At 32.8% G+C, this 13,288-nt stretch overlaps 2 protein-coding genes across 2 annotated transcripts; both read left to right on the plus strand.

The window, feature by feature from the left end:
• Positions 1 to 1,660: 1,660 nt before the first annotated feature.
• On the plus strand, positions 1,661 to 3,584 carry LOC128191875 (uncharacterized). The gene is made up of 4 exons (XM_052864222.1): positions 1,661 to 1,738; positions 2,320 to 2,494; positions 2,583 to 2,597; positions 3,316 to 3,584. Exons 1-4 carry the CDS (start codon positions 1,670 to 1,672, stop codon positions 3,582 to 3,584), a joined length of 528 nt encoding a protein of 175 aa, XP_052720182.1. The 5' UTR covers positions 1,661 to 1,669.
• Positions 3,585 to 6,150: 2,566 nt separating this feature from the next.
• On the plus strand, positions 6,151 to 11,498 carry LOC128155641 (uncharacterized). Its single transcript, XM_052817453.1, has 5 exons — positions 6,151 to 6,271; positions 9,224 to 9,296; positions 9,809 to 9,965; positions 10,051 to 10,065; positions 11,101 to 11,498. Exons 2-5 carry the CDS (start codon positions 9,228 to 9,230, stop codon positions 11,361 to 11,363), a joined length of 504 nt encoding a protein of 167 aa, XP_052673413.1. The 5' UTR covers positions 6,151 to 6,271; positions 9,224 to 9,227; the 3' UTR covers positions 11,364 to 11,498.
• Positions 11,499 to 13,288: the final 1,790 nt, after the last annotated feature.

Consider the following 13,288-nt stretch of genomic DNA (forward strand, 5'->3'; position numbering starts at 1 on the left):
AAAAGAAACACCAAAATCGTCTCCTATAGGAATTTCATTCTAGCAACACCATGATTATTTCGGGCAATCCGAGATTTTTCTTAGGTCGCTGTTTCTACCAATCGATAAACGGGCCGTGTAGATTTCAGACTGGCTGTTTCTATCAGAGCTATAAATTACATATGTATCCGTAAGAAATAGAGGGAATCATGCTCGGTAGATGAAATTATATGAGGAATAAGGAATCATTCTTTGAGTATTATGAGGTGATAATTTTGGTCGGGGCGTGATCAAATCCAATAAAGCCCGAAGGGCTTTATGATAGATTTGATCACGCCTCGACCGAAATTATCACCTCATAATATTCAAAGAATGATTCCTTATTATTTATATTTGAATAATTTTATACCATCATACGATTAAATATTTAAATATAAGCGAACCCCGTTGGCGCCTCGATTTGGCTTCATTTGAAGTTATGGGTTATATAGTGCAAAATCGATAGGTAGTGTTATCATAGGCAAAGACACTGGAAAATGTAAATATACAGCAATATTTACATTTTGAACTGTCTTTGTCTGTGATAGCATTACGGATCAATTTTGAAGCCCAATAATTTCATAAAAGAAGCGACACAAGACGGGCTTGTCTTATAGCATAACTGAAAACGTTATTGGCTGCGCTGCGAAGTAATACATATATAGCATGTGCTGTATGAAAAAAATAGTGGTTACCAAATGTTGCTTTTCCCCCACACAACAGAAATTATTTAAACAATAAAATGCTTTTTTGGTGATTCATTCGGGATATGAAGGTAGCGATATTGCAGGAAAAATACAGCATTAAAAAATTAGCGGGTTATATATATAATTTTTTTCTGCAATGATCGCTACCTTCATACACCGAATGAATCATCAAAGAGAGCATTTTTTGTTTATATTAATATCTTTCTTTTAGCTAATTGATAAATTGATTATGAAAAGTAAGTAAAACTCACTAAATTCCTGTTAATGTACGTACATTGTAAGTACGTTAGCTAAAAGAAACAGCCAAATCGTCTCCTGTGAGGCTTTGAGTCCGACATTGTCATGATTATTTCGTGCAGTCCGTGATTTTCACTAGGTCGCTGTAGGATTGGACCAATCGATAAACAGGGCGTGTCGATATCTGTCCTGTCATTTTCTTGTCAGTTACAGTCTCTGTAGATTTCGACCAATCGATAAACAGGGCGTTTAGATTTCACTCTGGCTTTTTCTATAGAGCTGTGAATTAACTAAGTTTCCGTAAGAAATAGAGTGAATAATACCTGGTAGATGTAAATATTTAGTAATAAGGAATCATTCTTTGAGTATTGTATCGAGGTGATCATTTTGGTCAAATCCAATAAAGCACGAAGGGCTTTATGAAAGATTTTATCACGCTCTGACCGAAATCATCACCTCATAATATCCAAAGAATGATTCCTTATTCCTTAAATATCTACATGTACATGTAGCATTGTCTTATCTTATTGTTTTTACAATATAACCATTTTTGTTACTGATAATATTGTGTTTTATTTATGGAGTCCCCTTTTAATGCAGAGAGAGAGAGAGAGAGAGAGAGAGAGAGAGAGAGAGAGAGAGCGCACACGCTTTATCGTAATGAATTTTGTATTCTTAGAAATTTAATATTTCTTTTACAGATCAAAATGAGTTTATTGCAAAGAATTTTGTTGCTCGTCACATCGGTCGCCATTATTGCAGCTGTTTCATCACAAGTAAAGACAATTTATCTTTCTGCTGTGGTTTTATCAATATTCGTTGAATACCAATTTTCGTGGATTTCGCTGTTACGTTAATCCATGATGAAAATAAATGTTCTCCGAAGCACAATTTTTACTAACAGCTTGTATTGATAGGATCATTGGCCACGAATTTAAGTATCCTGGAAACTTTCTTTTCACTTTAACCACGGAAATTGAATCTCTTGAATATTAATGAAACCAGAGTCTGTGTATCGTCTTTTTTTATCTAGAGTACCAGTATACGACTTGATTTTTTTAATGGGGAATATTACAAATACTCCTCATTATATCATTACAATTCATGGGTTAAATTTATCGCAAAAATAAAAATGAAACTAGTCATTTGTTGTCCCCTTTTAAAAAACGCTCTCGTTGGTGCTATATACACTGTACGTGCTATGAACAGCAATTATTTTTCATATCCGCTGCCATCAGTGTTTATATGTACTACCATTAAAAGAAAACACTGTGGGATTTATGTTTTATTATTTTGACCAAGATTGACATGTATTTTGAAACTTAATCAATTTTTGCACACATTTTGTTTCACAAAGCCGTTAGTGGAAAACAATGTGCCAACAGCGCAGCAATCCGGAAACGATCTCAATTTTTATCTATTGGAACAAGTGTACGCAATGAAACCAAAATTACAAGCATTGGAGGCTAAAACCAAAGAGATGGAACTTGATCTAGCTATAAAAAAGGAACAGATAGAGGCTCTGCAGAATCGTGAGTTTTTGAATTTGAACTGGAGTCTGATAATAAATTCTCTATTATTAAAGAAATCATCGATACTAAATTTGCTCTAATTTTACAGGTAAAGAATTTAGATGTGAGTATAAATACATTTTGCAATACCTTAGATATCATGATTATAAATGGACTTGTTTTAAAATTTTGATATGATTAAAACTATATTTTTATAACTTGAAAATTGATATAAATGAAATTATTGAAATACTGTACTGGCCCTTTTTAAACTTCATTAAATATGATGTAAAGGAAAAAAGCATGCCCGACTTGAATATACATATATTATTTCAATTATTTATTAGGTGGTAGGGAGTTGGGGGTAGCTACTTATCTCATTACGAAACTACATGTACTTCTAAATTAAATTAAATTATATTGGCAAGTGTTTCGATCAATATAACAGTAAACTAAACATAATACTTGTCAGTTGCCCTTATTACTGTTACAGATGACACAAAACCAGAAAAACCATGCATAGTATAGCAACACATCAGGCACGTAGCACCGTTTTTGAAAGTGGGGGGGGGGGGGGGGCGACTCATTCAAAGGGCTTAGTAGTACACATATAACTTCAATTTAACTGTTTATTTTCTTTCCCTTTTTTTACTTTTCAAAAGTTGGGGGGGGGGGGGGGGGGCAACTCCTTGATAATTCACTTTCTTAAATGTAAATTGAAGAAAAATCTTTGATGCAACAAAAAGTGCTACGTGCCTGTACATTAAATATAAAATTTAAATTGAAACGCTTGATATATGTGAATCATCTGAATGAAATATAATACTAATTGTTGTCTGAAGGTGAATCTGGGGTCGTTGAGAGATATGTTGACACTAAACCCCTCCCTAGCTGGCCATACACACGGAGGGTAACTTTCCAAACTCCGTTCGAGGCGAAGCCGACCGTGACATACGGCCTGTATTATCTTGATTCTGTATCTACCACAAACCTAAGGGTGTCAGCGGAAGTCACCAATGTTTTCAAAACTGGATTTCAGGTTCAACTGAGTACTTGGGCTGATTCACAGTTATATGGGGCTAAAATCAGATGGATGGCTTGTGGAAAGTAATACTAGTATATAAATAGTGCCTGTTTGGGAGGGTAACAGTTGAAATTGACACCCCGAGAAAACCATTGTCAACCGACGCGAAGCGGAGGTTGACAATGGTTTTCGAGGGGTGTCAATTTCAACTGTTATCCTCCCAAACAGGCACTATTTATTTTGTTATACTGAATGTCTTTTTTAAAAATTTTAAGAAAATTTTACTGCTTTTATATAGGAATAACGTGAATTCTACAGCGAACCGTACGCGCATAATTTTCGCGCATGTAACATTTTTTAATGTTACCCGTTGCCAAGTGCGTTGCTAACGCTGAGGGTAATAGTAAATATTATTAACTGCGTCTTAACCAATCAGATTTCAGTATTTAACATGAAAGTATAACAATATAAAATGGAGCATGACCATGTCACTACATATTTTGTTTGTTGATATGTTGTTTATCATTACAGAATAAGGAATCATTCTTTGAGTATTATGAGGTAAAAATTTTGGTCGGGGCGTTATCAAATTCGGGCTTTATTTAAGGAATAAGGAATCATTCTTTGAGTATTATTTGGTGATTATTTTGGTCGGGGCGTGATCAAATCCAATAAAGCCCGAAGGGCTTTATGAAAGATCATCTCATAATATTCAAAGAATGATTCCTTATTACTTATATTTATAAAATTTTAAGCCATTGTACGATTAAATATTCGAATATAAATAAGCAAACCTCGCTGGCGCCCCAATTATACGGCATTTGAAGTTATGGGTTATATACAGATGTAAGATAGACAAAAATGATCCGTTCACACAAGACACGAAGTTTGTGGATATATGAACGACTTGAAACAATTGAGTTTTCTGTACCGAGATTTGAAAGCCATGTTGCAAACACTATTCAAATAAATTTACTATTGAAATAAATATTTCAGTAGTTGTTGGGAATGTATTTCATTATGAGAATCACTTTGCAACCACTATTGAAATATAACCACTATGGAAATTAATTATTTTAATAGTGGTTGGTGATTAGTTTTATTACGACCACTATTGAAATAAATGGTTGGTTATGAATTTCATTATACGAAATAATTTGCAACAACTATTGAAATACAACAACCATTAGAATAATTTATAATGTATTTCATTATACTCATCATTATTAAAATATATTATTTCAATAGTGGTTGGGGATGTATTTCATTATAAGAGTCACTGTGCAGCCACTATTAAAATTCAATATTACTTTTTTCAAAAGTAGAATAAATTCTATTGTACATATTACTTTTATGATACATTATTTCAATATAGGTCGTGGATGTATTTCATCATAAGTTCCAATTTGCAAATAATTGTTGAATATTATTTATAGATAAATGTTATTATAAATATAACTACTGAGATATTTTATTTAATTTGCGGTTGAGGTACGGTTTAAAAACATATACAAACATGCATTGTATTTAGCAAACATGGGGATATCTTTTGTCTTGTAAAAAACTAAATGATGTGAAAGCGATGACATTGATAAAATAGCATGAATGTTGCACTAATTGCACAAGGCTGGGGATCTATTGTGTATAATAAATCGAGCGGGAACAGGTTTGATAAAAAATGCTTTTGAAAAAGGGGTCATGAAAAATTGTTATCATCAACATAGTTTTAACTCAGCCTTAATAAATAAACATGATACAGACTGAAACAATGGTTTGTCCAATTAATGATGTAAATAGACACGAGTTTTAACGAAAAATAAACCTTTGATTCTCGACTAAAATGAATGAATGTAAAGGCGCCCGTTTGTTCCACAGGATAACTAAGGTAGTCATCTTAAATTTGATGCTTAGCATTAAAGGGGCATGGTCACGATTTTGGTCAAAAATTATTTTTCCGATTTTAATATTTACAATGCTTCAGAAACATGAGAAAGGCATTTTAAAACGGCAACCCAAAGTGTGTCTTTTGTTGCGTTACAAGGGAGTTACAGAGTATGAAATTCTTCGCTATGTAAACAAAGCGTTTGTTTACATTTTGAACGTTGAAGTAACAATTTCAGTTTTCAACCTTAAACGTTAGGAACTGTTTATCTCATAATGCTTAAAATAAATAAAACGATAGACAAATAAGCAGAAAAAGATTTTTACTGGTACATGTATATTGAACCTATGTAAACAAAAACAGGGCACGATCCTTGTTTACATGACAGAGAATTCTGAGCGCTGTATATTGCTTATAACTCTACGAATGACTCTTAAATTTTATTTGATCATTAGAAATGCATTTCTAAATCATTGTTGATAATAAAAACATTAAAATAGAAATTTGACCAAAATTGTGACCATGCCCCTTTAAATAATTAGGTTACGAATATCTACGTAGCGGTTCGGCCAAGTAACGGACCAGAAACTCAAATTAAATGTATAAGAAATCAAAACAAGTAAAAAACCTAACATGTTGTTTGAAAATCACTCACATTATCTAAACATACACAAATATTACAAATAAAAGGATGGTTTATTTATAAACAGTACGCGTACTCTCACATATAAAATGTACTATGATGATAAGTTTTTATAAACACGTTAAAGGGCCACTTCACTACTAATCCTTTTCGAAAACTAGACGGGAAAACGCTACTTAAACAATAAGTCAAGACTAAAATCGACAGATGAATAAGTCCGGTTTGTAAGGCCAGCAGCTACATTTTTTGGTAAGAACTTTCTTTTTCTTTGTCTTCTATCTCTTCTGATACGTCTCCAATTGACCACAACATACACACATAACGCCCTCCGTTATATGTTTTAATCAGAGTACCCAATAAATACATTATGTTTTAGTAAAATAAGACTATGTTAAAAGAACAAGTGTAAATGATTTGACCACGTCCAATGTCACAGTAAATAAAAGTAAAAGAAGCAAGATCAATATTCATAATAAGTGTATCTAGGTTCTATCTATTAATTAAGAACGTTACATTTGTTGTTGTTTCTCTTTGATGTTATATTCTTGCTTATTCGGATTTTAAGATCTTCGTTTATTAGGATTTTTCCATTTGGCGTTGAGTTTTTTTAGCCAACCTGAGCCGAAAGCACGAGTGAGCTTTTCTGATCACATTTTGTCTGTTGTCCATCTGTCTGTCTGTCTGCAAACTTTTTACATTTTCAACATCTTCTCAAGAACTACTAGGCTAATTTCAACCAAACATGACACAAATCAACCTTAGGCAAAGGGGATTTTAAGGGGAGATAATTAGAAATTATTGAAATTTTTTGAGAAATTTTCAAAAATCTTCTCAAGAACCATTAAGCCAGGAAAGCTGAAACTTGAGTGAAAGCATCCTCAGGTAGTGTAGATTCAAAGTTGTGAAAATTATGACTCCCGGGGGTAGGGTGGGGACACAATAGGGGTCAAAGCTTTACATAGGAATATATAGAGTAAATCTTTAAAAACATTCCTCTCATAAGTTAATCAGCCAGGAAAGCTGAAACTTGTGTGGAAGCATCCTCAGGTAGTGTAGATTCAAAGTTGTAAAATCATGATCCCCAGTGGTAGGATTGGGCCGCAATGGGGAAGGGGGTGGGGTCGAAGTTTTACATAGGAATATATAGAGTAAATCTTTAAAATTCTTCTTCTCAGAAACTAATCAGCCAGATGATTATTTATAATTGTTGAGAATTTCCCCCAGTTTCTCCCGTTTCACAAGAGGTTCAGAGTTTGATGAAGGTTTATATCCCATGCATAGACAATTGTTAAGGTTCGTTATGAGAACTACAGTACTCAACATGTGATATGATAGAAATGTGATAGAAAAGGGACTTATGATTATAAACATATGAATATCCAGGGGGGGAGATGGATTTTATTTATACAGGATCTACATGTATTATTGTACATTGTCCAGATAGTTTGTATCATGACTCCATTAAAGATCTCCGATCTTCAGCAAAGTTCGATAACTTTAAATTATCCGGATTTCTTTTATTCGTACAATAAATCGTGACGTTTATACAGACAATTTTAGTTTAGTATTCTACTGCTACTATAACCATCAGTTACACAACTGCATGCTTGGCGTAGTGGATCCATGGAGCACTCTCACTTAAAGACATCTTGGTACAATGTATATAGTTCGAGCTAATCGATCCACCGGAATTTTTTTCAAATTGTTTCTTTATTCCATTAAATCCATCGTAGACAAATTTACAATAAGTTTGTAAAATGCATTGACACTCTCTAAAAAAATCATTTAATATCATTTCATTTATAAAGGTTGAAATAAAAATATCATTCTTATGATGAAAAAAATACTTAGAGGCTGAGGATCGGAGGACCTTAAGCTGATTTTATCATACCTATTGTTCCTCTGGTGAGCGATGTAGCCCATGGGTCTCTTGTTTTTAATTTTCTTTTTGTATTCAATTTCTAATCACACATTAATGATATTGTCCTACCTAGTAGTATATTCTTCTGTAGCTAACCTGAGCTAAAAGCTCATGTGAGGTTTTCTGATCACATATTGTATGTTGTCCATCTGTCTGTCTGTCATCTTTTCACATTTTCAACATATTCTCCCGAACCACTGGGCTAATTTCAATCAAACTTGGCACAAAGCAACCTTAGACAAAAGGAATTCAAAGTTGTGAATTTAAGGCCACGTCCTTTTTAAGGGGAGGTTATAAGGAATTATTGAAAGTTTTATAAAAGTTTTCAAAATTCCTCTTCTCAAAAATCATTTGGCCAGGAAAACTGACACTTTTGTGGAAGCATCTTCAGATAATATAGATTCAAAGTTGCGAAAATCATGAAACGGGGAAAGGATGGGGCTACAATGGGGAATACTAGTAAGGTAATGTTTTAATTAGTAATGAGATAATCCTTAAAAATATTCTTTTTATAAACCAGTCAGTCAAAAAAGCTATAACTTGCATTTATGGGAGCATCCTAAGGTTGGGTGAATTCAAGTTTGTTCAAATCATGATACCCAGGGGTAGGATGGGGCCAGTATGGGGGTCAAATGTTTTTGTCTTTTACATAAGAATATATGGAAAAAAATCTTTTAAAACAATGTTCTCAGAAACCAATAGGCCAGAAAAGCTGAAACTGATGTGAAAGCATCCTCGGTTAGGGTAGATTCATTTAAAGTTTGTTAAAATCATGATCCAAGGGGTATGGTGGTGCAAAATTGGGGTGGGGTGTTCAAGTTTTAACATATGAATATGTATGAATTTTAAGAAAATAATTCTTGGGCCCGACAAGCTAGGTTTCAAATTTTGACGTAGGTTTATAATCCATATACATATATATACAGTTGTTTAAGATCTTCTAAAGAACTGCAATGCTCAATATGTGTTATGATTGTAAAATCATCCTGTTACAAAAGGGCTAACTAGTGATAAGAATATATTACAGGTGAATTATTGTTTTTATACAGGGTCTACTAGTATTAGACGAAATTGTTCAGATATTATGTACATGTATATGACTCCATAAAGCTGATTTCATTATGTCTATTGATGTTCAGGTGAGCGATTTAGCCCATAGGCCTCTTGTTTTTAAGTATGACTTATGTCAACTAATGCTGTATAATTTTGTTTTACTAAATTCTAAAAATATACAAATGTATTATTCTTTGGTTAATTTTTTTTCATTTCTTTCGCGGCAGAAAAATGAGTCCATTGCGAATTATGTTGTTGCTCGCCACAATGGTCGCCACTGTTGAAGCTGTTTCATCACAAGTAAAACAATTTATTTTTCTATATTCATTGTCTATTTTTCCATTATTTAGTTAGATTTTACGGGCTGTTTTAGGAAGAATTTTGGTGAATTAAATTATGCTGAAAATTCTTTGTGACACTATCCTCCCGATTGAACAAAACATTAGGTAACTGAAATTAAAAACGTCTTCATTATTTATACCATAATAATTGTTAACCTAAGATTATAATATTTTTGTTAAATTTTGTTTTAAAACGAAGTATAATAACTTTTGAACATTGACCACGACATCATTGACAAGTTTGCATACAATGTTTTTAACATAACAGGCACGTAGCATCGGGGGTGGGGGGGTGGGCCTGCCCCCCACTTTTTCTTGCAGCAACTTCTCTCCCCCCCCCCCTCCACTTTCAAAAACGATGCAATGTGCCTGCTTAAAAAAAGTGCCAGAAGAAGCAATATTGCTGACAGTTCAAGTTTTAAGAATGCCTTTATTTGCAAAGCTTTTTTACATCACATATTTTGGTTAAAGCCGTTAGTAACGGACAATGTAAAAACAACGAATCGATGCGGAAACGACCTAACTTTTTATCTAATGGAACAAGTGAACGCCATGAAACCTAAATTAGCAGCGTTGGAAGCTAAAACCAAAAAGATGGAACAGCAACAGATGGAGACCTTGCAAAATCGTGAGTTCATAACTGAGTTTCAAGTGGAATCTGATTATTCATTTTGAATTTCAAATAACTAATCGATTTTTAATCTCTTTTGCAGGTAAAGATTTTAGATGTGAGTGTACACCTTTTTTAATTCTTTATGTATCATTATTATAAAAGGAAAATGTTTTAAAATGTTTTTAAAAAACTCATCTTTATTTGTAAAACTTGTAATTTATAGAAAGAAATGAAATAAAGTATAAATTTTTGAAATAAAATGAAAAAAATATATGCTCAGCTTGAATAAAAAAGGGTTGGTAGTTTTTTCTCTCGAATATAATGGCAATAACTGTTCGCTCGGGTACACTTGATATCATGATTTGTCATATGTACATAAAGTGTTCTCTAAAAAAATACCTAACTTCTGAATTATATGAGAACAACACATGTTTATATATAAAAATATATATATATATATATATATATATATATATATATATATATATATATATATATATATATATATATATATACACTGTGGTTACATTAATATTCAAGGGTATCAATTTTCGTGGTCATAGGGAAAATCATAGTTTCGAGGATACGGAAATTCGTGGCCAGTGACCTATCAATACAAAATGTTTTAAGATAGAAATTGCACTTCAATGAACATTTAATTTTGGTATTCAACGAATATTGATGAAACCACAGTATATATATATATATATATATATATATATATCTATATCTATATCTATATATATATACTGTGGTTTCATTAATTTTCGCGTGGGTATCAATTTCGTGGATTTTCTAAAAACCACAGTTTCGAGGATACGTAATTTCGTGGCCAATGATCCTATCAATACAAAATGTTAGTTGAAATTGAACTTCAATGAATATCTAATTTCGTGGATCAACTTAACAACGAAATCCACGAAAATTGGTATTCAACGAATATTGATGAAACCACAGTATATAAAGGTTACATATTGGTATTTCGTATCATTTCTTTTTAGTGTAATAGCTGACACCATTTTAGCAAAAAACATGCGTGATATTGAAATATCCGAAATAAAATATTTGAATTAAATATATTTGAATACATTAATCACATTACCATAAAAAGAAAAAAAACATAGTACTGTATTGATTTCGTTGTGTTTAGGTGAATCAGGGGTCGTTGGAATACACACCTACCCTCGCCCTAGCTGGCCATATACACAAAGCGTTACTTTCCAAACTCCGTTTGAGGCGAAGCCGACCGTTACATACGGCCTGAATCTTCTAGATACTGGTTACACAAAAAACACCAGGGTAATAGCGGAAGTCACTGATGTTACCAAAATTGGACTTCAAGTTCGACTGAGAACTTGGGCTGATACACAGTTATATGGAGCCAGAATCAGTTGGATGGCATGTGGACAGTAATTTTGATGATATGTTTTTGATGTATTTTTATTATTGGAAAATCTTGTAATTCAAAACATTCGTACATTTTTATTATGGTGCACGCATGTTGGAGATATTCCATTGAGATTTTAATAAATAAATGTACGTACACAAGGAGAGTGTTACAATTCCTAGTTTAACAAATATACTCTTAAACAATAGCATCTATTAGTTAAACATGTTATGAAGTATTACTGCTAAATAATCTTGGAATGATTGTAAAAAGCGGTTAATTTACATGAACATGTGTTATGGGCCATTCTGTGACGGATATCATCTTCTATCGAAGGTTATCATACAACATATGTACACTGTATTTCATCAGACCTTTAATATGTTTCAGTGTATTATTGTACAGGAGATTAGTTCTTGGAGTCTTTGGTGTCATTTGCTAAATGTCATTTCCATCATACTAACCAATTGTCTACATAATTACTGTATATCGTATAAAATCTACATTTTGTTGCAATGATATGTGAAACTGGGACTACATGCATTTTGCTAAGTGTGTGTGTGTGTGGCGTTAAGTGCATATTGTGTGGGAAATCATACCCTTCATGTCGTCAAAAAAACAACAACAGGACAACCAAAAAGAAATCGAAAAGAAGTCTTCATCAGTATAGGGGAGCGAAGAGGCAATACGCAGATTTGAATAATTAAGGTTTTTTTCCTTATTCTTTTTTTAACAAAATAATGTCTGTATCATGGGATGACACTGTCAATTTTATTGCGTGAGAAATTAAAATAACCGACTAAGTAGCGGCATTCCTTATGTCTATATGTTATTGGTGTTTACATAGGCTTTATAAAAGTGTTAATTTAATTTAAAGTCTATATTCCTAATGTCGACATGAACATTAACGCATTTTGATGGACTAATTCGGTAGGCATTTTGGAAATATTCGATTTAGATATGACAAATAATTATTAAAAGCATTTTGATTTAATTTGCTGCTGATATTATTTTTTCTGGATCTGAAGTATTGTTTTGCAGAAATATAAAGAATATTTTTATTTCTTTAATATGATATACAAATCATTTCTTAGTAAAATGAAGTGATACGGCTGGGGCTAACAAATCCAATAAAGCCCGAGGGCATTATTTTAGATTTGATCACAACCGACCGTATTTGATTATTTGATGTTCAAAGAAAGATTTTTTATATATATATATATATATATATATATATATATATATATATATATATATATATATATATATATATATATATAAGCACAGACATTGCAATAACTCTCAAACTGACGTGTACCTGCCCATAGTGAATAATATAGATATATATAGTTCTTTATCGTGAGTTCAAGCCTCGGTCGGGGCGGAAGGTGGAGCTCCAACAAAAGTGAATTTCTCTGTGCTTTATATATATTTCTATATCATTCACTATGGGCAGGTCCATGTCAGTTTGAGAGTTATTGCAATGTCTGTGCTTATTATATATGTTTGTATCTATGCAATGTGTATCGTTCCTATCCTCTCAAATTGTCGTTTAACTGTATTCCACCTGTATCTCAAGCGACTGTGTAGTGCGCGGCGAGCGCGCTAGGTTCCGTTCGTTATCGAAAGCAAGATTTTTTGTCTTGCCTAGATAGCCGAGTGGGGAGCGCGGTGGCCGTTCACTGCTAGGAGAATGGGTTCTAGAGGTCGTGAATTCAAGCCTCGGTCGGGGCGGAAGGTGGTGCTCCAAGAAAAGTGAATTTCTGTGCTTTATATATATATATAGGACCATCTGTTACAAATTTGATTCCCATCCGACAAATTGGTCTAAATCTTAGCTTATTATTGAACTTAATTTAACCAGTATTGCGCACGTACATGTATATATTACTGGTTATATACGCTGATGATGACTATACTTGTCATCTGCATTAAATGCTTCTCAGTTATT

This window comes from Crassostrea angulata, chromosome 7 (assembly GCF_025612915.1).
Source record: "Crassostrea angulata isolate pt1a10 chromosome 7, ASM2561291v2, whole genome shotgun sequence".
NCBI classification, from domain to species: Eukaryota; Metazoa; Mollusca; class Bivalvia; order Ostreida; family Ostreidae; genus Magallana; species Magallana angulata.

Bases quoted from the DNA above. Each gene is read 5' to 3' on its own strand.
- LOC128191875 (XM_052864222.1), top strand. From the start codon at position 1,670: ATGAGTTTATTGCAAAGAATTTTGTTGCTCGTCACATCGGTCGCCATT. The intron at 1,739-2,319 runs GTAAAGACAATT...TGTTTCACAAAG, and splicing joins TTGCAGCTGTTTCATCACAA to CCGTTAGTGGAAAACAATGT.
- LOC128155641 (XM_052817453.1), top strand. From the start codon at position 9,228: ATGAGTCCATTGCGAATTATGTTGTTGCTCGCCACAATGGTCGCCACT. The intron at 9,297-9,808 runs GTAAAACAATTT...TTTTGGTTAAAG, and splicing joins TTGAAGCTGTTTCATCACAA to CCGTTAGTAACGGACAATGT.